General features: G+C 37.9%; 1 protein-coding gene and 1 long non-coding RNA gene across 4 annotated transcripts; both read left to right on the top strand.

Annotated features, from left to right (window-relative positions):
* LOC109728551 (traB domain-containing protein) lies at positions 216-23,789 on the top strand. Of its 3 annotated transcripts, XM_020258978.1 has the most exons (8): positions 216-794; positions 15,160-15,275; positions 15,730-15,818; positions 15,937-16,011; positions 16,094-16,204; positions 22,241-22,336; positions 22,435-22,486; positions 23,475-23,613. In XM_020258978.1, the coding sequence occupies exons 1-7, from the start codon at positions 352-354 to the stop codon at positions 22,474-22,476; spliced, it is 972 nt and encodes a 323-aa protein (XP_020114567.1). In that variant the 5' UTR covers positions 216-351; the 3' UTR covers positions 22,477-22,486; positions 23,475-23,613. The 3 variants fall into 3 exon arrangements, with proteins under 3 accessions (XP_020114567.1, XP_020114566.1, XP_020114565.1); XM_020258976.1 differs by lacking the exon at positions 22,435-22,486 and having other exon boundaries at positions 223-794; positions 23,475-23,789; XM_020258977.1 differs by lacking the exons at positions 22,241-22,336; positions 22,435-22,486 and having other exon boundaries at positions 218-794; positions 23,475-23,789.
* Positions 6,949-8,499, top strand: LOC109728552. The gene is made up of 4 exons (XR_002220993.1): positions 6,949-6,990; positions 7,089-7,166; positions 7,254-7,346; positions 8,264-8,499. It is a non-coding gene; the product is annotated as an uncharacterized LOC109728552 (long non-coding RNA).

The raw sequence follows: 24,481 nt of genomic DNA on the forward strand, positions 1-24,481 counted from the left end.
CATCTCAGCGACAATTTGGAGTACATAATTTTGTAAATAAGACTGTCCTCCTTCGTAGGATCGTGCCGGTTGCTTTGTTGCCATCGAGTGCTTCACATGCCACCACTTCCTCCCTAATACAAGTGGCAAAGAATTTGGTGAAACGAACCGCGGATAACATACTTTCTTTTTTTTTTCTTAAAAAAAAAAAAAAAAAAAAAAAAAAAAAAAAAAAAAAAAAAAAAAAAACACCTTGTTAAATTGAGGACTTCGAACGTCGCCTTATCCGAACGCACCGGGAGCCTCTCATCTCATGCCACCGCCGTCCAAATTCGTACCCGTCGGTTGGCGATCGTTGCTCCAACCCAACAGATGGAAACCCTCCGTTTCCCGTTCCCTGGCACCACTCTATCAATTTCAAACCCTAGCAACCTCCCCCAGCTCCCATGGCTGAGCTCCTCCTCTTCGTCACCTCCTCCTCAATCCCCTCGGCAGCGGCGGAGCATCAATCGCAAGGTCGCCATCCGGCCCCCGCCTCCGGGGTTCGACTACAAGTCGGCCGTGCTGGATGACACGCGCTCCGCCGCGGCGGCGGGGCACCCGGAGCTGATGGGCCTGGTGGAGGGCGGCGCGCTGGCGCTCGTCGAGAAGCGCCGCTTCGGCCCCGTCCCGAGCTGGCGGCGCGAGTTCGTCGAACCCGACGCCATCTGGCTCGTCGGCACCCACCACCTGTCCCGGCAGTCGTCCGCCGACGTCGAGCGCGTCGTGCGGGCCCTGCGCCCAGACAACGTCGTCGTCGAGCTCTGCAGGAGCAGGCAAGTGTGAAGTACAGCTTTTCTAGACATTACTGCTGTCTGAATAGAACTATTCAAAAATTTCGCCTAAATTGTTGTTCCTGCTTTTGGGTCCAAATATCTAATGAACTTTTTATTTGCCAAACTTTTCGCTGCAGTTTCTCAGCGTACAGTGTTAGAATTAGTGCTAGTCCATTTAGTATGGTATTATAATTTTGTGTGTCCTTCCCTGTTTCTGGCCCATTGGTTTTGTGCACATGCTGCCGACAGTGTTAGATTATAAGCTTGCTTATTCTTTTATTATTTTATTTCTTTTTGTTGAAAGGATGTGTAGCTTGTGAAAGGATATGTCCCTTTGTAAGGTTGTGTCTTTTAATCTGGGAATATGTCTTTTAGTGTCGAAATGTTTGTTTTTGTGAAGTGTTGTATCGTTTCATGCTCAATGTAAGAGGGCATTGATTTGTTGTGTTGTGTTGTGGATCCAATTGTATTATAATTGTACTAAGTTCATTTGTACTTGAGTTCAATCGTACTTAAATACATTGGTTGTTCTAGTTTAAAATATTTTATAGTTCCTTTAATATAGTTTATAGCCCACCAACATTTGGTATTAGAGCTAGGTTGCTAAAAAGAAACTTTGTCAAAAAATGGCCAATCAACTTCTCCAAACCCAAATCTCAAAACCAAGGATTCAAGTGCTGTGGCACGGGGGCGTGTCATTGTTTGCCTGGCACGATACGGCACAGGCACGCTTCCGTGCCGACACGTGGCATGCTTGTGTGCCGATGGATACGTATAACTTTCTAATGGCACATTTTGGCATGAGCTTATTTTAGTTTTTTTTTGTCCTAATAAACTCTTATAATGTTATTTTGAAAGATTTAGTCAAATAATTATGAATATTGGCTATGTATAGCTTACTATACTCACCAGTTAATATATTGGTAAGTTTTTTATATATAAAGTACAACTATACCTAGAAAATAGAAATTAAAATATAATAATAAAATTCACAAGTACAATAATTATATAAATTTATATTTTTATAAGAGATGACTACTTAATTCCACATAGATCGTCGCGGTGGATCATTAAAATTTGTTAGATCTATCTATAGGGATGTAAAAAGTGCCGGGCGGCCCGTGGGCGGCCCGACACGATTACGGGGTGGGCCTAGGCACGGCACAGGTATTGTAGAACCTGTGTCGGGCTTGCCCGATCCGGCAACATAGGCCGTGTTGGGCCAGTCCAGCTATGCCTGTTGGCTTGGCACGGCACAGCCCGTTACGAGCCTGGGTCGTGCTGGGCCGACAGTTTGGCTTGTGGCTCGGCACGGCACGGCACGGCATGGCCCGCATGGGCCGTGCTTGCCGAGCAAGCATGACCCGGCCTAAAGATCCCTGGGGAGTTGGGGAGTTGCTCCTGAGCCCAACTCCCCAAAACCTTGGGACTGGAGGAGCCAACCTGGCTCCCCAACTCCCAAGGGATATGAAAAGAAAGGCCTAGGGCCTTGCCTTAGGCCTTTCTTGGGAGATAGGCCTATATCCTGAAGGGTTTACAGAACCCTTGAAAAAAGAGATCTTTTGAAAAATTTCAAAGCTTTATAAAATTTTAAAATTATTTTAAAAATTTATTAATTTATACATATTTTAATAAATTTATTTTTTTATCTAATATATTAGACGAAAGAGAACCATTTAATTTTTTATTTTAAAAATATTTTAAATATTGTTAAAATATTAAAAAATTAAAGGGCTGGCATGGAGCTCGACCCGGCACGGCTCGTGCCATCTGGGCCAGAGGGCCGTGCTGGGCCAGGCATCTATGAAATTCGGCCCGACACCGGATTTTATTTGCGCCGTGCCGGGTTGACCTCTGGCCCGGTTCGACTCGGGTGAGTAGGTCGTACCGGTTAGACAGATGAACCGGCATGGCCTACATTACACCCCTATATATCTATACAAATTTAGCAATAAATTATATAACAAATAAATTAAATAAATTTAAATATCAATTGATTTAATTTAACTTTTAATTTTATCGGCATTTTCAATCTTCTAACTCCAAAAATAGAATTTTATGTTAGATGTGTATTGAAATTTGATTATCGAGTTCGATTTTGTGCCCTGATTTGCCGAAAGTTTTGCGATGCGATAAATTTTAAAAAAATAATGTGAAGAAAAAATAGATGTCAGTGGTGAGCTGCGGGCTCGGGCTGATAATCCGACGGAGCGGGTCTCTTGCGGGGTGGAAAGTGTGCAAAAAGGGGGAAAAAATCCCACAACAGCAAAAAAAAAGAAACAACAAGATACGTGCCAAGCAATACTTGTTGGGGTATCGTGCTGTTTCGTGCAATACCCCAGCAGGTATCACGGCCTAGGGGGGTACTGCGAGACCCTCCCTGTACTGTGCCCCCATATTGGGGTACGGTACGGCACGGGACGGCACTTTAATCCTTGACCAAAACTGTTAAAAGATAATTACGAGAATTGACGCATTCAAATGAAACCACTTCTTGGTTCTCAAGATCGTTGGGAATTAGTTAAAACTGGGTACTAAAAATGCAAAGAGCAAAAAGAACTTGCATTAACTGCAGCTCGACGAAACGAGTTGAAAGATACAAGAAAGAAGGACAAAAAGTCCCTCTTCTATCTTTACCAAGAGTAGAGGAGTTGGCGTTCGAGAAAATTGCCGAAGCAACTTTGAGCAAAGCGGCATGGGATGTTTTTGCACTGTCTTTAAAGGAGACGATAAAGTGAAGCGGATTCGTCTATAGAAGCTTCGAGCAAAATTCGAAGCAATCTGCGTGAAGGAGTCCAAAAGTGTTGCGGACTATGCTTCTCACATTTTGGTAATTGTAAACCAAATAAAGTGAAATGAAGAACAACTCGATGATGCAGGAGTTGTAGAAAAGGTTCTTCGTTCCCTCACACCGAAATTTGAGCATATTGTTGTTGCCATAGAGGAGTCAAAAGATGTCAGTACTCTCTCCATCGACCAATTGACAGGATCCCTCCAAGTACATGAGCAAATACTACAAAAATTGTCTAAAACCAAGTTGACTGAACAAGCCCTCAAGTCAAAGTTGAAACTTGACAATAGAAAGGGCAAAAATTATGGAGAAAATAATTATAATAAATATAAGAATCAAAAGAGAAAATAATTATAATAATGGCTGACAGAATAGCAACAACAGTGGTCGTGATTTATGACACGGAAATGGCCGAAAAAGAGGTGACGCAATAACAATCGCCCGGGTTCTTATGGCGGAGCAAGATTGAACATCTAATGTTATAATTGCAAAAAGTATGGTCATTTCAGCAAAGATTCTAGTGTAAAAATATTGATGAATCACTACATCGATGGTGCTTTAGAAGAAGTTGCAGAAACTTCACTACTGCTTGCATGCCAAGACGAAGATAAAGATCCACAATACGTATGGTTTCTGAATTCCGGTGCTTCAAATCATATGTGTGGAAGGAAGGAACTATTCATTGAAATGGACAAATTGTTGATGGCAATGTGAAATTTGGTGATTCATCAAAAGTACCTATAGGTAGGGGAAAAATTATGTTTAGATTGAAGAGTGGTGAAGAAGAATCCATCTCGAATGTATATTATGTGCCAGAATTAAAGAGCAACATACCGAGTATTGAACAACTATTGGAGAAAGGATACATTGTTCATATGGAGGGCTCTACTCTGACTTTGAAGGATAAGAATGCAAAAATGATTGCAAAAGTATATATGTCAAAGAACAGGATGTTTCCTATCAATACAGAGTCAAAAATTGAAAGGTGCTATCACTCAGAATTTAAAGAAGAATCAAGACTATGGCATTTGAGGTATGGTGTTATCTCTAAGGCTGCGTTTGGTTTGAGAACTAAATTTTGGAGAACAACTTTTGTTGTTCTCGAGAACCGGGGATATATCGGTATAAGCTAGAACAAGTTGTAAATTACGTTTGGATGTTGTTTATTTGTTTCTAGAGAATATTCCTGATAGTGTCTGGATGTTTATGTTTGAATAAGGTGTTGGAAAGAAAAAAATTAAATAGAATGACAAATTTGCCCTTGAATATAATAATTAAATATGATTTAATAAAGAGTCTGGCTGGGATACTATCGATAGCACAAAGCATTTGGTGCTATCAAGTTTTCTACCGTTAGATTTACCTCTTTTATCATTTTCATCCGTTCGACTATACTATTCAACCAACCACCCACTCAACCCTAGGGGGCCCACATCATCCTAACCACACATCTTTTAATCCAAGGGTAGAAAACTTAATAGCACAAAGTCATTGGTGCTATTAATAGTATTCCAGCCTAGTTCTTTAATAAATTAAGGATTAGAATAAATTAATTTACAAATTAAGTATATTTGTACATTATTTTGAAAATATTAATTTAGTAGTATTCAATTTAAACATTTATTTAAATTTATTCAAAATTAATTTAAAAATATAAATATTGAAAATGGAGTAATACTTATTAAATTAAATTAATCATTCAATCTATTTCTTTTATTTTATTAAATTAAATATTAATAAATCCAAATAGTATGGCTCTTATAAATTAAATTAAATTAATCATTCAATCTATTTCTTTTATTTTATTAAATTAAATATTAATAAATCCAAATAGTATGGCTCTTATAAATTAAATTAAATTAATCATTCAATCTATTTCTTTTATTTTATTAAATTAAATATTAATAAATCCAAATAGTATGGCTCTTATAAATTAAATTAAATTAATCATTCAATCTATTTCTTTTATTTTATTAATTTTTTTTTTTTGCGTTTGTTTGAGGCGAAGGATTTAAAGGGCAAAATGGGAAGCTTAGAGAGGACCCCAAGTTGTTCCGCCCAGTTTTCCTACCTGAGGAGAACGGGCTTAACGGGTTGTTCTTGGAACAAACCGTTAAGCTTGGAACAAAGAATCCCCCTCCGTTTTTTTTTTGTTTGGGTATTGATCGGGGGATATCCCGCTTTGTTTTGGGATATCCCTCCAACCAAATGCAGTCTAAAAGAATGGTGCATGGTTTCTCCGTCATCAAACACTCAAAAGAAGTATGTGAAGGCTGTGTAATTGGAAAATAAACTGGACTTTCTTTTATTAGTAGCAAAATAAAGTTTGCTATGATACCTCTAAATTTAGTTCATACAGACATTTTTGGTCCTTTTCCTAAGTTTCGTGGAGAAAATAAGTATTTTATTACTTTTATTGATGATTGCGCTAGAAAGATATGGATTTATTTTATCAAAGAAAAATTTGTCGTATTTTCTACTTTCAAAAAATATAAAGCTATGGTAGAAAGGGCAAGTGGAAACAAAATAAAAATATTGAGATTCGATAGAGGAGGAGAATACACCTCAAGTGAATCTAAAGATTACTGTAGCAAAGAACGTATTCAATAGCAATTTACGACGACATATTGTAGTGTTCCTGAGGTTTGGATAGGATTGGCTACAGTTTTAGTGACTGGTCGACACGTCTGGAGAGTGTCGGACTGAGTTGGAGTCGTTTCTGCACGAAATGGAGACGGAAATGGACTTGGCGCACTCAAATAAGCAAAACTGAAGTTTTGCCAGATTCGGGCGCCCAGAACTAGATTTGAGTCGCCCAGAAGTTGAGTGCAGAACTGAGCAGAGCTGGAAGCCAATTCGGGTCCATGTTTTGGGCGCCCGGATGTGGGTTTGAAAGTTCACCTCGTGAGTATCGTTTGCGCCGACACGTGGCTGGTGGTAGGTGAGGTCCGCCGGAGCCGGTTATAGGCACAGCACACCGCTGGCGGAGGACCCGAAGGTGAGCAAATGTGTAGCCTGCAGGCTTCGGACGCCCAGAAAAGGGTTTTGGGCCCCCGAAAGTGCCCGTTTCTGCAGAATTGCAGGTTTGCAGCTGTTGTTCCTGAGGCTTATTGGACCGTTCTAACACACTATAAATAGGTGGTGTTCGACCACAGTGGGCTCTTTTCACCTGTTCTTCACAGAGAAGCCTCAAATTGCATCTTAATCCTCCAAATCTTCTCAAATTGCATCAAAGGTCCATAAATTCAGCTTGAGGAGTGCTGATTCTGCAGTTTTCCAGCGACGACCTTCGGTGTTTTGGCTCGTGTGCGACGTAGGAAGGTCGGATTGCGGTGAAACTTGGTTTGCTGGAATCTAGACTTCCAGAGGAATCCACGAAGCCCAGAGTTGCAGATTTTGGTTGAGGTTAGCTTGGTCGATTCCATGTTTTTTTGGACTGCTGTTTCTTTGAAGCTGAATTCGAGTTTTTGATTGTTTTTCAATGCAATTCTTGGAAGGAGCAGGATTTTGGACTTGAGATTGATACTCCATCATTATTCACTGGATTTGGAACTTGCCTTACCTGAATTGGAGATTATTAGGTGAGTTTTGACATTGGAGTTGAGACAAATTAAGCTTAAGTGCTGAAATTTGGTGAATATCAGGATTTTGATGGATTTTGGGTGTAGATCCTTCGAGTAGCTTTGTTGCTGGTTGTGGGTGATCTCGGCTGAGGCTTCCAGCATTTGTGACCTTCTTGCTGCCAGGGAATTGCGCTAGAGGTGGGTTTATCATCGGTTTTGCCTCCTAAGTATAATGCATAGTAGACATGTATAATTTCAGTTTTGGTATATCAAGTTTAGCTCAAATTCATGATTAGCTTGTTGTTGAAATCTGAATTTGGAGCATGCTGTAGTAATTAGATAAATTATACATGTTGGACTGAGAATTTGACTTAGAAGAAAACCAGCGATTCGACCTGTCATATGATTCTACTACCTGATTTAGCTCTAGGAGCCGTGGTTTGATTGTATCACTGTTGTTTCAGCGCGGTGGATACCTGGGATAGTGTAGAATGCATTTACGCTCGTGCTGGGAGGACGAGCTTATTTTTACAGCAGAGTCTAGGCTGTTTCAGGTTGTCGGGTGCCCTTGGGGTGGACGGTGGACCCAGATTTCTGTTTTTGATCTCAGATTGTGCCGAGAGCACGTGGGTTTGGTTTCTAGACCTGTTTTGACCCTAGCTACTTGACTTTGGCTTGTTAGAGCCTGATTGAGCTCGATAGAGATACGCTGCATACTCGGTTGGGTAGCTCCCACGAGTGCCACTCCGGAGATGGCCGCTGTGCTTTTGCGTTGATGTCGTTCGTGTAGGTTGGACTTGCTCTCCACGGATTGGTTAGTGTGGAGGTTATAGTCGCAACCGGGCGGGACGGGTGTGTTCACAGTCCCAGGGACGGGTATGATTACAGTCCTTATTTGAGATTGGGTCTGAGTTGACACTGTTCTACAGATGGTTAGTTTTAGAGTATGATAGTATAGTGGCATATAGCTATAGATTTGTTCCAGATTCCTTTACTATTCCTGCTTATCCCTGTAGACTTAGTGGGTGGACCGATGAGTTCGAGGGCGGTACCCATTGAGGACTGCTCCTTTTTGTAGTAGTTCTCACGCCCAGTTGTTACCACTGTTTTTGCAGAGCTGTCGCCTTCGGCTGCTGCTGCTGCTGACCTTGATCGTGGCAAGGGCGTTGCGAGTTAGAGCCCTTCCAGACGAGTTGCAGAGCTAGAGGAGCACCAGCTACAGGTAGTTGTAGTTTTTTGGTCTTTACATATAGTTGTTGTAGCTCGCCAGAGCGAGTATTTGTATACCCTGGATGACATGTATGTATTGAACCACAGTTTATATATATGGTTTATTTTCCTAGCTGCTCTATACTACTGTTTGTAGTATTGTATGATTACAGGTACTTCTACTTTTTCACTTCGTATATAGGAAAAATACCTATGTATACGGCGGGTCTGTTAACGAGCCCAGGGAAACGAGTAATCCGGGGCGTGACACATATAGTCCACAACAGAATGGTATAGCCAAGTAAAAAATAGAACCATTCTAGATATGACAAGAAGTATGCTCAAAGAGAAAACTTTACCAAAGTCATTTTGGGCAGAAGCAGTTGTATGCGCAGCATATTTAATTAATAGGAGTCCAAAGAGTCTAAAGAGTATGACACCGGAAGAAGGTTGGAGTGGATATAAATCTAGAGTCAAACATCTCAAGATATTCGGATGCATTGCGTATTGCACAAATTCCCAAGGACAGTGATTGGGCCGGAGATCAAGACGTAAGAAAAAAAATACTTCGGGATACGTGTTCTTTATGGGTTCTACAGCTTTTTACATGGAGCTCAAAGAAATAGCAAATTGTAGCCTTATCAACATGTGAAATAGAATATGTTGCGGTGGCATCTGGTGTTTGTGAGGCAATGTGGTTAAGAAATGTATTAGAAGAATTCAGTTATACTCAAAATTCTCCTACCCCGATATTTATCGACAGTAAATCAACAATTGAGTTATCTAAAAATCTAGTGCATCATAGCAGAAGTAAACATATAGATACAAGATATAATTTTCTTCGTGAAGAAGTAAAAAAAGGACAAGTTGAATTATTCATTGCAACTCTGAGGATCAGATAGCAGATATTTTCACTAAGCCATTGCAATCAGAAGTTTTTCAAAAATTTAGAGAAAAACTTGGAATTCGAAGCGGTAAAATTATAATGGTTCAAAAAAATGAACATATTAAAAATAATGGCCAGAAGATGCTTTAATTGTATTGACCTTTGTAATTATTTTTCTGTGTTGATCAGTGCAAGTTAAAAGTGCAAGTGAAAGTAGTCAAGTGGTGGTGTTGAGCGGTGCATTCTTGGAGGCGTTGATCGGTGCATATAAAGATGTTGACCAGTGCACTGCATATAAAAGTAGTTGATAGGTGCATTTTTAAATTAATAGTTTCTCTACAAGTAGTTACATGTGTCTCTTGGTGAAAAAGGGCACTTTAAAATTGAAAAGTGTGTCTCTTGGTTACAGGTGCCTTTTGATGTGAAAAGAGAAGTCCTTTCTTGATTATATATATACATTCTATGGAGAGTTAAATTTGTATTATAAATTTATGTTAAAAAGTTGACAAAAAAAAAAGGAGAGAAGAAAAATGGAGAATAAGGTAATAGTAAGGGTGTCCTACAAAAATCTACTTCAAGAATACTGTCAAAAGATGAAGTTACCTCTACCACAATTTCGCACTTATCAAAAGGGACCTATTCATAGTCTGGTATTTTATTTGTTTATTGAACTCGGAAAGTCAAATTACATAGGAGATAAAAGAGAGACTAAAAAGGAAGCGGAACAGGATGTGTCGCATTTTGCTTTCATGAGTACTACGGGTATGCTCTCTCTTGATCAAAAGAATATTTATTTAGAGAAACTTGCAAAGATATTAGAGAATGCAAATATTTCCTTGGAGGGGAAAATTATGGCATTGATTATGGAGAACAAATTCTTGAAGAATGCAGTCAATGAAGGCATACAAGATAGAACTATAATTTCAGAAAAGATGGCATTACAAGAAAAACTCCAAGATTATGAAGACCCAGTCGAAGAGGATGATGAAAGTTATGTATAAACAAGCGTAAGGGGGGATGTTAGATTATAAGCTTGTTTATTATTTTATTATTTTATTTTTTTTTGTTGAATGGATGTGTACCTTATTAAACGATATGTCCCTTTGTAAGGTTGTGTCTTTTAGTTTAGAGATATGTCTTTGAGTGTAGGAATGTTTGTTTTCGTGAAGTGTTGTATCGTTTCATTCTCTATAGAAGAGGGCATGTGATTTGTTGTGTTATGTGGTTCAATCATATTGTAATTGTACTAAGTTCATGTGTACTTGAGTTCAGTCGTACTTAAATAAATTTGGTTGTTCTGGTTTAAAATATTTTATAGTTCCTTTAATTTAGTTTATAGCCCACCAACAGACAGAACATATTAAGTGGCTTTCAATTAGTGTAACATGCTGGTAGCATTTAGAATGTTGGTTATGGTATAACCAATGAGTCTGTGGCATGTGTTGGTACTATTTTAGGATGCGTTAGACGTGACCCAGGGTTGGGGAGGGTGGTTATTGTCTATATTAGATAAAACTAAGAATCTTGGCCTATCAATAATATGCATAGAGTAATAATGGTCTCCACATTGCAAAGGAAGGAGAATCCCACCTTATCTGTAATGTGTAAGGACGTCTCTACCTATTAGCTTAGCTTTTGTGTTGGTTCGAACCCTTTAAAATATAGAACTTATTCTAGAGAAGAGGTCGTTTTGTAAAACCTAAGACTAGCCCTTTAACTTCTAAAAGTGAGTTTCTTTTGTAATCAAGAATGCTACTGAATCTAAAAATAGTAAATCACCGTTTTCTGACAACTTAAGCTTTTTGATAATAACAGTTATTTCACATGATATCAAGAGTTGCCAGTGTCATCCGTGCTGCATCGTGTCGAGGCTGTGCCAGCATGTGGGATAAGGTCATGTCGAGCGATATTGAAAACACGTCCTCGTTCTTTTGAATTTTGGATTCTAGTTGAGTTTTTTGAGAAGAGAAGGCTATAAACTGTTTTTTTTTTTTAACTTAGGATGTATAGATCTTGTAGATCTAACAACTTTTGGAGAAAATAGTGTCTCATTGCATGACCAAATTGTGGTAAAGAAAAGAAAAACAAATTTGAAGACTTTTCCAGTTTCTATTATTGTTTGTTTGATCTAGTGAATTTAAATATGATAGTGTCTCCAATAAATTTGTATCCAATTATGACTTTAATTTCATCATCAAGAATTTGCTCTGGAGACGTGTTAAAATGGCATTCTTGAGTTATTAAGATGTCTTTAATTCTATTCTTCCTAAGCTTTATGAAACATCAATACCTGGACCATTTTAAAAGGCATTAGTAACATTTAAACATTTTATAAAACTATTTTTTCAAGAAAAACTGATGAAATAATCTGTGCTAGTCCGTACCAGCATGCCATTTGCGTGCCATTGGCATGGAGTCCTATGTCGTCATTGGCACGGGGCGTGTCGTGCTGGATCGATGGCATAGCGGCATGCCTTGTGACACCAGCATGACAGTTGTGCTGATATCAAAGTAGGAGGTATTCAGTTCGAATCCCACCGGGCTTTTGGTCTTATTTAATTTCCTTTCCCTTAATTCAAGTTTACGTCTTTCGCTTATCAAAAAGATGTGTGAGAGAGTGTCAAATATAAAATATTAAAATACCATTCTCTGGTAGCTTAAACTTTTAGCTAGTGTTTGGTTTTGGAACAAAATTCTATTCAAGGCGATATCCTAGGAAGTAAAGGATATCACTGAACAAGCGAAAACAAGTTTTGTTTTGTGTTTGGATGATATTTCATTATTCTCAGAGGATTTCCCAATACTATTTGGATGAATAGATTCACGACAGTAGATGAAGTACTTGAATATCCTCATTATATGTCAATTTTACCCTTCTGTGTATGGTCAAGCAAAATTAGCCAAGTATAGAGTATAAGCTTTTGAATTAAACTAAATATATAGCAAAATAAACACCAGCATATGCAAAATGCAGAGCAAAATAGGCAGCAAATATTAGTCAAGATAATCAAAATGTGCAGTACTAAATTGAGCAGGATAGGCAAATAGACCTAAAATCAATAGACTATATAAAAAGATAAGCACAAAAAAAAAAGCATTAATCAGAATTGCTCTCATGACTCTGTTCATCATTGCAAAAAATTAGATAGGCGAATAGATAGAGCAAACTAACACTTATCTATGAAATAGATAGCAAATCTGAGCAAAAATAGATATCTTTACATGGCTGCAGAGGTTTTAAATGGCTCTGACCTGGGGTTCCCACGCAAGTAAATGGCAGTTGCATGGAATGATCCCCGACCTCCTTGCCACTACTACTCCTTGCCACTACTATTAGGGCTTGAACTATGCATCATCTTGGGCTAGCATGCTTATTATAGGTCAGAGTTCATTGTTGTCATAGGCATTGTTTTGCATAAGCTGGAAAATAGCTACAAGCTGATTCAATAAGGGCCAAAATCAAAATCAAGCTAAATCACCGAATTAGAACAATTAAATAGCTTAAAGGTGAAGAACTTAGATTTTAAGATGAAATAAAGGTTTTTCATTCAGAATGTTTCCGCCTCATATGCACAATTTTTGAACAGCATTGAGTAAGAAGAGGGTTTTAGGCAGGAAAAAGATTACTGCTTGACTTTTTGAATATCCTAGAAATAGCAGGGTTTTAGCAAAATAACAGGGTTTTAGTCCAATTAGTTTGCCTTTCCCAAGCATAAGGAGAGGAATAAGGGCAAGTATATTTACAATGGCGTTAGTAAGTATAAGGTGTTGTATTTTTTGCCATATTTTAATAATTGTCCAATGTAAAGGGTGAAGTATTAATGTGTATGGTTAAACTGTCATAACTCATAACATGTGGCTTAAGAAGTGTCATCATGTATGAATTGATAAGCTTAATGGATGCACATTGATGCCTAGTCCTTTACTTTGGACAAGTGTCAAAATATGGTGAAGAATAAGCCACCTCACTGTCAGGGACTTAGCGAAATTGCTGTGCAATCTGAGTCCCTACCCTAACTTCCTAGCAGAGTGGGCTGTAAAGGAGGCCCAAAACCAGTAGCTATTGTGGGAGACAAAGGGGTCAAGTAACTGCTGGATTTAATGGCTCCGAAACCGCCAGCAGAAACCCAAGAGTCATGGGCAACCCTTGGGATCACCTTGCATTCATTAGGCATTCATGAGGGCTCATTACTATGTGATAGTGGGTGAGTTAATGTATGCTTTAATGTGTGTTTAGTGGTGAGTTAGTGTAGGCTAGATTCATTGTATTTAGGAGCTTACAAGTAGGAGGGTTGGCTAAGATCAAAGTAGAGAGGAAAAAAGGTAGAGACACAAGAGGAGTTGTGTACTGTAATCCTATTTTTCTAAGTAGTGGAGTACTTAGTTTTTTGGGAACATCTGCCTCTCTCTCTTCTCTCCTTTTTGCATACTTAGTCGTAGGGGGCGGAGGTCCAGGCTAGCAATAAGGAGTTAGGTTTGTTCATCTTTGAGCAGGAAGGCAGACGCCGCATGGGCTTTGCGAACAAAAACGCTAAGGCCGTGACATCATGCTTTCTAATGCCACTGTGAATATGACTTCCATATCTATTGTAGGGAAGAAAAAGAAAGCATGTTGAAGAAAGGAGATTAATGGAGGGAAGGCGAACAAGATAGAGCAGCATTAATGGAGGGAGATGAGTCGAGTCTAGAGAGCCGGGTTAGAGCAAAAAGGCGTTGTAAAGAAGAAGCGTTCTTACCTTTTGTCCATAAAATGCCTCACAACAAGTTGGGGATAAACTAGTGAATGATGCTGTTCTAGGTGTATATGTCGAAACATCTCAAAATTGCTTATTCCCGAATTATCTGGTTTGGCCAGGATAATCCATTATTCTCAAACCGAGATATTTGTTTGGGTATGAGTTGGGGAATAAACCAGTTGTTCCTAAGATATTCCCAAACGAAACAATGTCTTAGAAAAGAATAGTTGTTTCACAAATATTAAATTAGGTTAAGTTTATTGCTGGGGATGATGGGTACTAATTGGGGTTTGGAACTTTTGGTTTGCTCTCAATTACAAGGGACAGTGGTTGAGCTAGAAAAGAAATATAGACGGGGCACAACAGATAACTAGATAAGTACGTTTCACTGAATAATAACATTATAATTAAAAAAACTATGATTATAAATATCTAAATATATAAAAAAATAAAATTTATTTATTTTATACTTAAATCTCTATACTTTATGGGGGAGAAAAGGATAGTGGTGCACAATTTTTATCTATGCAATTAGTGCATACTGCATATACTAGTTTTATAGAGAAAAAATTAGAAGTAAAGCCAATCACGGGTGGGCATGTGCCGACTAGGGCCCACCCCCAACTCCGCCACTGACAAGGAATGGTAGGATTGATACTTTTAAATGTGTTGAACCCGTGATTTTGCTTGGTCTTGTAGTTGTATCAGCTATTCTCATTGTAGTAAAAGAAAATCAATTTCATGTACGAATTGTGAGCTACAAGCAATTTTAAACTTTTCAGGTTGGGAAACTCCTGACCATTTCTGATAAGATGTCAACTTCCAAACAACATATTTATTGCCGTTGTGCAAGTCTCTACATTTTCGGTCTTAATATTAGCTTAGCCTTTGGTATTAATAATTAGAAGCACATACAGACATCTGTCTTTAGATGAATTCTAAAAGATCGTAGAGTTTATAGATACTAGTATATTTTCTTTTAGAACCAACAGTGACTAACTTTGGTCCTAAATTTCAAGCATGCCTGCTACGGAGAACTTGATTTGCGTAATATTTGAACATGAATTACTTCTTCTGTCATGGCATTAAGATTTTGGATAGTTGTAGGGATCCATCTCTTTCTTCTTACACCAAAACATGTATTTTAGCTAATTGGTATGTTTGCAGAGTTCATTTTCAGAGCTGGAATTATGTATGCATCCACGGATGCGCAGGATGCCCCGCTTTTAGGATCAAACATGTTTTCGTTAACTGGGGCTAACTTTTTTGGAGCCGTCAATCGCAGCATAAATTTGGGTAACTAGTTCTAGTGTAGAAGTTTTAATAGCTTGGCAATGAGATACAAGATTGCAGTGGATAAGGGCTATTTGGTTCCTCGGAAAAGTGTGGAAATTTTTTTTCCAAGAAAACAATTTTTCATAAAAAACTCCTTTTTCAATTTTTCGCCTATTTGGTTTGAAGGAAAACAAGTATTTTTGGAATGTTTTTTTTCATATTTCATAAAAAACTAGCATTTTTATTTTCCGGATTTTTTTAGGAAAATGAAAACACTAGATTTCCATAAAATATAGAAAAAAGTTTTTCATGAAAACTTATTTTTCTTAGAATCAAACGGACGGAAAATTTGAAAAAAAATGATTTTTCATGGAAAACTTTTTACTTGGAAATTTTTTTCTACACTTTTCTGAGGAACCAAACAACCCCTAACATACTTTGAAAATGCTCATAATGATGCTTGTTGCGATGTTAGGTGGACAAAGTGCTCTTGCTTTACGTCTGCTCCTTGCTGTTTTCTCTTCAAAAATTTCTTCGGGCGCAAATCAATCTTTTGGGGACGAGGTAGTTTGTCTATAAAAGAACTCTATTTTGTATAGTTTGTGCTCTCGATATAATTCATCGTAAACATACACTATTTCTTATGACTTTCTCATTGCTCTTGTGTGGATATTATTTGCAGTTTCGTGCAGCTCGGAAAGTCTCTGAAGAGATTGGGGCTCAGCTTGTCCTGGGAGATCGCCCAATTGAAATAACTGTGTGTATCTTTCTATATTACTGTACATTTCAATTTTTATTGTGATGGATCTGATTTTTGATATGTCAACTGTCCATTTCAGCTTGAAAGAGCTTGGAAATCTCTAAAGTGGAACGAGAAATTGAGATTGATAATCTCACTTTTTCGTGGCATAACTTCGCCTTCAATTGGAGTGCCAGAAAGTAATGTGGAGGTATTTTATGTCTTGGCTGTTTACTAGTATTTCTTTGCCCTGTAGATTAAAATGTTTTTAGCCACCTCTAAAATTTGATGAGAATATCTCTACATTAATTTTGGAATTTTGCTAATTTGAACTGTGGGAGTTGTAAGAGCAGTTGTCCATATGGGTATTTGGGTTAGTGTCTTTGGTTTGGCGTACTTTATACTCCACTTTCGTGGCGCATAAAGGTTAGGAAGGACTAAGCCAAACAGCGAAGCTAAGTTGGATAGTTTCTCTTGCTTTCTTTCTCCCTCTCTCTCTCTCAAGAAGAACAAGAAAAAAACAAAGAAGAAAACATCTTCCGCCTCTGATATTAGGTTTTACATTTAGTGGTCTTTGCCCACAACCTTTCCAATCTTGCTTGTTATGTTTAATGCAAGGATTTGTGATTTCCTCATATTAGTAGAAGCTAGTAATTTTGGTCAACTAGGCTAGCTTGCAACTCTCTTCACTTAATTGATATATTATTGTAGCTGAAGTTGGTAGGGAATAAGAGAGCTGTAGCTCTTACTATAGTTAGTTTCATCATAAGTGTTACTATTATTTGTTTCTTTCATGTTCAACTTTCTTTAAGACATTGTAATTGTTGGGGAAAATATATATATATATATATATATATATATATATATATATCTAATTGTAATCAAAATCTAACTAATTTAGTTACAAAGATAAAATTGAACTTACAGATAAGCGCAAAAATTCAAATAAGAGATTTGATCTATCTGGAAACATGCATAACACTGCCCTAAGGCGTATTCCTGTCCTTCATGCGGGATTAACTAGGAAAAACAACCAAGGTATGACCGGAATTCTTCTTCCTGTGAGCACGATTGTGAAGATGTTGACGGAAATTCTTTCAACACCCAGTGGATAAAAAGAATATGAAAATGATAAAAGATAAAAGAATGAATTGATGATGATTAATATTTTATCTTAATATCTTTCCACCTACTCTGTCTAAAATAGAGGAGGAAAAGAGGAAGGGTATATAGGAAAGAGGGAGTCCACGTTCTTTCTCGTTATGAGAAAGAAGCGGAACCGGCGGAAGAAACGGAACGAGATTCCGTTTGGCACAAGAAATGGGACGGAGGGATTCCGTTGAGTTTCTTTTGCACCAAGAAAGAGAATAAAATAAATAAATAAATAAAATAATAAAAATAATAATTAATAAATAATAATAAATATTAAATAAATAAATTTAAAATTCAAATAAAATAAATTCAAATTTAAAATTTTGAGTTTTTCACCAACAGTAATCATCTCCAGCTATATATTTTTCTGCACGTTCAAATGCTTTCATCTGGTTACAGTACCCAATATACAAGGGAAAATTCCTGATATAATTTATAAGCCTTTCCTTTCCAAGATCTAAAGGACTAACCAAGATCCCTTTTTGTTTATTTTTTTTCACTGGCAGTAGTGAAGCCAGCTCACCCTACGGATGCATCTCAAATGGAGGATTGTTCTCCTTGCTCTTGCTGAGTACGCCAAGTTGAGCTTGGTTCTATAGCAGACTAGAGAGACATGCAGAGAAAATTTAAAGAGAAGTTCCATATTGCAGAAAGAAGAGTCTCTTTGGCTGACCTCTTTGACACTAAACAATAAGGAGATGAATTAGCCCTCGATTTTATCAAATGGTGGAGGGACCTTGGCATGAAATGTGGGAACCTCCAAGCCATGAAGAGTATTTGTCTTGCTTATGTGCTTCTTCATTGGCTTGAGTGTGTGGTATCTGCTTCTGACCGAAGCGCTCTTTCTCTCACTCACTCTTCTCCTTTTTCAAGGAAGGGCGATTGTCTTAGTGTTCCGGGAAGAAAGGAGATCCTGCGCTAAGAAAAGAGAGTGCCCTATCTACCAAGAGAAAGAGTACTCTCTTGTGCAAAATCCTCCTATTGGTCCTTTTGTTCGCAAGTGAAGACTTTTATTAAGCGCTTGTGCCCCATGCTCACTCCATTCACTAATAGCGTCAGTTAAGAAAGAAATATCCAAACAAACCTATCAGTTTCAATGGGACAGAGACCGAAAGCCCCAAAACAATGAAAAAGATCCCAAACCAATTTCATTTTCATTTGTGAGGTTTTACCTCACCTTTTATTTTTATTTTTCTAATTCTCATAGAAAGACAATACTAAAGAAAATAAAAAAAGACAAATTTTCATCTTTTGGACGATTCATATTTTCGCAAAATAGATCGTAATCAAATTTTTGTATTTAGGGAAGATTCACTTTGAAGTAACTATTCCTTAGAATTATCCCAAGATTTCACCGAAGGACGATCTATCGTCGTGGTGACAAGGCGGACATACTAGTTCGAGGTCTCCTTTCATAATTATTCTCTTGACGATTACCTGTGGTCGTGGGTCTTTGAGCTATAGTAGTTGACTGTCATTTATTGACCTAATCAGTAGTAGTACTCTTCTTGATCCTTCTCTTTTTTGACTCCGTCCTTGGTGCTCTGGTATTTTGGGTTATAGTTTTGTCCCTGATTTCTCCTTCCGTGCAGACTGCACGTTCATCTAGGTTGAGAAGGGTTCCTAACCTCGTCTCCAATGACGTTGATTGCGTGGTCGTACAATTCCGACTTCTTGCTCTGTTGCTCTTGATTGAACTGTGGTAGGTCTTCTCTACTCTCAAACTAGAAAGAAACCTTCTCTTCAACGAAAACCAAGATCGTAGACTTTCAATTAGGTTTCATCTAAGAGATTTCTGATACGAAATCCTCACTCCTAACTCCTAACTCCTAACTCCTAACTCCTAACTCCTCAGAGCTGCCTCATACACCGGGATCACTTTCTGATCGGCAATGGCATACCCAGTGTTTTGGTTGGTTATATGATAGCGTTAATTGATCTTCAGTATAACATAAGCATGAATTGCCAAAATGATTAACCTGATTGGGAAAATTCGAACCAACTCTCATTGAATAAATGAGTCACCTTTATGAATGCCATGATTTTCATGGGATCCCATCCCCTTCATAGTCAATCCGTAGATACGGACCAAAGCACTGAACTCTGTGTGTGTTCAACACAGTGTAATAATCCGCTTAAAACGGGCAGAGCAGAAAGAAATAGGCAAATCCTGGCATAGACAAATACAAAAACAAAGTTGAAATGGAGCTACACATAAGAAATAATATGTCATTTTTTGATGAAAAGATACAAGGTTACAAATTGATATTTACGAGATTATCAGAAAAGGCAAAAAGACGAGAACATGCACAGAAAAAAGTAATTTAAGCTGCGCTCCCGATCGTCCAAATCCCCATCTTCTTATCTTTTTAAGTAGTCTATTTTGTCTAGCTTCCAAAAATGCTTCTTCTGATTGGAGTGCAAGGTCTGATTGAGCTAGCACGAATGAGACCTTTTTTGATACTGTGTGGTTGAAGTTAGCAACTATGCTTTCCTTAATGAAGCAAAATTCCCTCACTTTTCAGTTCTAAAATAAGGCAATTCACCCTTTTAGTCTACCGAACGATTTTCTATCTTTCTTGGGTGAAAGCTCGTCTCTTAAAAAGGTCCATTGTATAAAAGATCTTATGGTTAGGTGTGGCTTAGATTCTTGAGACGAGAGGAAGCCGATGATGCTATTAAAGAGGTATGTCAAAAGGCCTGTCCTTCTTCAGGCCTAGGAGTAAGACTGGCATAAAATCTTTTCATGTAGGAATCTTCTGGCTGCGCTAGCATCATCGGATATGTCAACAGAGATTCTTCCAACTTTGCTCTTAGGGGTGGGCTTGGTAAGCTGATATTCCGATGGCCGTATGGAAGAAGGCTAGCAGTGTAGCACACATCATTTCCCAAAGCGAGTGGGACAGCATAGCACCCATCCTTCCTTCCCGTATTTGTAAACTGGTACCCCATAGAATCTTGGGTGCGAGGCTTCTCCGATTGAGAACATTGTGGAACAAACGGATTTGTTGCACAACAAAGGCTCTAGCTTTGAAAAGAGGCACTGTCGTGGAAGTGTATTCAACGACCATGTTAAAAAAAGAAGTCAAAAAGCCTTTCTACTTTGCTCCAGTCAACAAGCTCCGCATAAAAATCTCCAAGCCCTTTTCCTTTTCTCAACCAAAACTTTTTTTTCAATAAAAATCGATGCCACTATTGCTTCCTTCTTCATTGATAATTGGCCTAGCCCTAACTTTGAATTCCATCATCCTTCCTATGGAAGGGTAAGGGTATTAATTCAGGCATATTCCTATGATAATGACATCAGGCCATCCATATCAGTTTGCATGATAATGACATCAGGCCATCCATATCAGAAGCCAATTTGCTACCTAGCTTAATCCCATAAATCATTGGCATATTTATTACCAGTACAAAAGTTAAACTAGGCCGAACGCAAATTGAGCAGCGATCGCCCTGTGTAAGTTCGATTGACTAATCAGATTTTCGGGAGTGTGAACTCCTATGAACTGCTCGTATGCCATGTAACTGGAAATGGCTAAAAAGTTTTGACCCCACCAGCTATATATTTTTCTGCATGTTCCAATGCTTTCGTTTGGTTAAACTACCCAATATAACAAAGTGAAAATACCTGATATGATTTATAAGATAGGGAAGCTTCATAAACTAACTAAATTGCATAGCGAGAAGCACAGTTTGAAAAGAGGCATGCGCCTCGGCGCCTAGGCGCGATGCGCCGGCCTCAGCACCTTAGCAATAGCGAGTCGCAGTGCTATTGCCGAGGCACGCGCCTCGGGCTTGAGGCGCGCACCTCGGGCGAGGCGTGAGGCGCGCTTGAGGCGCGCGGCTCGCAATATTTAAATTTACAAAGATTTTTTGTTCAAGTTTTCCAATTGTCAGGTTTTGAATTTGTATCTTATACTTTAACCCGATAAGATACTTAAAAAATCTTAAAAAAAATCCAAAAAAATTGAAGTTTTCAGATTGTTGGGTTTTGAATTTGCATCTTATACTTTAAACCCGATAAGATACTTAAAAAATCTTGAAAGAAACCCAAAAACTCTAAAAAAATCAGCCGCTCGCCCCCTCATCTCATTCTCTTATTCTCCCACATTCTCTCCCTGTCGAGCATCCAGCAGCAGTTGTGCTAGCAGCAGGAAGCAGCGACAGCAAACCAAAGGTGGCCAGAACAAACAACTAACAGCATCGGCAGCAGGAAAACAAGAAGCAGCAGCAGCGTCAGAAAGAACATCAAATTAAACTATATGCATGTGTTTTCTTTACTTTTTGATGGTTATTTTTGGGTTTTTTAATGTAGAACATCAAATTAAACTAGGCTTAGTAAATGTGCACCTCGCCTTCTTGAGGTGCGCGCCTCGCAGTGTGCCTCGCACCTAGGCTCCAAGAGAGTCTTGCGCCTCTCTGCACCTCGCGCCTTTTCAAACACTGGCGAGGGGTTTACTATCAATCTATAAAGCACATTTAAAGATCAAATGTTTAAACTTTTCCTCCTCTGGAGCTACGGAATGGTTTTGTTTGTTGGCCTTGCTATACATTACTTTCTATAGCATATCTCAAAGATTGCCTCATAATACATTAGTTCTTACATGTTTCATATTATTGCCTCTGCTTGTATGTGAAAAAAGAAATGCTAGCTATGATGGATTGGAAGTAAGTTACAATAGGGATTTGTTATTGTAACTTTCCATGGCTGGGCTGAATTACCTTCTCCATTCTTTACAGGGACAGCTAGTAGATTCAAATTGTGTGGAGCTACTAGTTCTTCAACAATTTTTTTTGTGGAAAAATAATTGATTCTTATAGAACAAATTTTGTCTTGTTGATCTTTCTTTTTCTTCAGGTGGATTTCACATGTAACTTTTCTGATTTTTTATATAATACTCCATGATACATTTTTATGGATGAATATTATGTGAAAAGGGGTACTACATCACTTCACTTGTTACAGAAAAAACATGATATTTGTTAAAGCACTCATTTGATGCAATATATGTGTAATGCTATCCCGGAGCATACATTATGTCCCATGTGAATAAAGTACTTAAGTTTGCTATATAATCTTTTCCTAATGTAGGATGAGAAAATGGAGGGCAGCCCATTTAAGCTGTACGAGCAGCTGAGCATATCTTATCCATCGCTTCTTGAGCCTCTTATACATGAGCGTGATACGGTACCCCTTTTTAATCCAACTGAAAGCTTCTGCTAGCTAAATCTACGATTATGGACAAACTTGTTATAAATTGTTTGTTAACCTATATTTAAATGCAGGGATATGATGTTGGAACCGGAAAATCTGAATTTTCTTGCTAGAACATCCACTGTGCGTATTACATGCAAAATCTGAATTTTCTTCAGAAACTTAGGGCATGTTTTGTTCATGGTTGGAATGGGAATGGAAAATGAAATTGGATTGTATTGGAATCGGAAATGGCATGATGAACCATCCAAAAATATTTGATTCATTATTGGCATAGAAATTGGAATGAACAAATAGGACCCTTAGAATTTTAAGAGATGGTTTTGGTTACAGGAGAGGAAAGCAATGAAGAGAGAGAAGGGAAGGTGTTTGTAAGAGAGGTTTTGAGTGGTTTACTCCGGAATGGGGTCAATCCAGGATTCAAAGCCGGATTGAGTTATAAATGGATTAAGTCACTCTCATTCCCAAGTGGAAGAGGAATTGGAATCCAATTCTTGTTAAACAAAAAACAACTATCGAAATTGATTCTAGAGTTTAAAATAGGTGAACCAAACAAGTCCTGTACTTATAATAGAGTTGTTTATTTCTGCCTAAATAATAAATTTGCTGAAAATAATGTAGAGATCAGTGAGAAAAACGATAGTTTAGTGATGTCGTTGAGAAATATAAATAGTATAAGGTAACAAATGAAAATAAATCTTAAGGCACAATATAGAGATTGATAAGAAAATGATAGTTCAAGTCTTTTTTCTAGAGAAAGTTCAATAGTCTTTGGAAAAAAAGAAAAGAGATTGATAAGAAAATGATAGTTCAATCGATTCTCTTTTCTGAGAGAAAGTCCAATAGTCTTTTAAAAATAAAATAAAATAGTACAGTGTTGTAAACAAAAAAAAAAAAAACCTGAAGTTTGATATTGTAGAATGTAATTAAGTCTTTGTAAGAATAAAAATGTAAAAGCCATGTATATTATGGTGCTAGATGTTTTGAAGTTCCTGGTGCAATAGAGATACTTTTTCTACTATATGAATACTTTCTCCAATATCACTTTTTTGCAACCAACTTGATGTTTCTATTTTTTTACTTTTTTAATTTTTGATTGTGCACATTTCAGTATCTCGCATGGTCTCTAAAGAGGAGCAAAGCTGTGAACAACGGTAAGATAGTCGTCGGCGTGATCGGAAAGGGCCACATGAATGGTGTGGTCCATGCACTGATATCTGATCAAGGAGACCTGCGATTTCGTGATCTTGTTGGCAGGGCATCAGGCGAGAGCTCCGACGGTTGGATCAGTGGTGCGATAAAGGGTTTAGTTAGGGATACAGTAATTGGCCTTGTTATTTGGGTGTTGTATGAACAGCTGAAGACTATTTTGTAACATCTAAAAGCACTAACACTCGAGTAAAATATGTTTGTTTCTTCTGTTTTAGACTTGGTCTTTTAGCTTTGTAACTTGAAAATTGTTCTTCTTTGTTAAATTGATCTTGTTTCGGTGCCATCTTTGAGTTGGTGTAAATCATCTAAAAAATTACCAGCTCTGAATTGGCATCGAAAATTAGATTCCACTGCACCATCGGCAAGCTAGCCAAGTTTGAACTGAGCAAAGGCCCGGATGGGTGAGGTTTCAAGCTGGATTAAATTTGCTCGCCCTGGAATGGCCTGCCTGCTAAAAATAAATAAGCTATGCTAGCGGCACATCCCTAGACTTGGAATACATCTTATATTCTGCTCATCCAAGGGCTCCCACCCTCTACTTGTCTTAGTTAATGAGATAATTATTATATTTCAAAATTATTTACAACCGGTACATGTATTTTTAATTTTAGATGAATGGTGGATTGCCGTTCCAAGTATAACGTGAGGGCGACTAACATAGAGTTCTATATAGATGCGTTAGATCAGTAGAGGGAGTTTTAGATACGTGTATATTTTCTTTAATATTTTATTAACATATATGTGCAATAAGCCTTATATTTAGCTAATTTTATTTTCAGCTGATTTACAGATTGTATAGAGGTAGTACACTAAACGCCATTATAGCTGGATTACCACCATTTTACGTAGAGGTAAGTTTGGCGATTTAGGACTATGTTGATCTATTTCTATATTATAGAGTTACAC

This window comes from Ananas comosus, linkage group 24, assembly GCF_001540865.1.
Source record: "Ananas comosus cultivar F153 linkage group 24, ASM154086v1, whole genome shotgun sequence".
NCBI lineage: Eukaryota > Viridiplantae > Streptophyta > Magnoliopsida > Poales > Bromeliaceae > Ananas > Ananas comosus.

Bases quoted from the DNA above. Each gene is read 5' to 3' on its own strand.
- LOC109728551 (XM_020258976.1), top strand. From the start codon at position 352: ATGGAAACCCTCCGTTTCCCGTTCCCTGGCACCACTCTATCAATTTCA. The intron at 795-15,159 runs GCAAGTGTGAAG...GTTCATTTTCAG, and splicing joins GTCGAGCTCTGCAGGAGCAG to AGCTGGAATTATGTATGCAT. The intron at 16,012-16,093 runs GTGTGTATCTTT...TGTCCATTTCAG, and splicing joins ATCGCCCAATTGAAATAACT to CTTGAAAGAGCTTGGAAATC.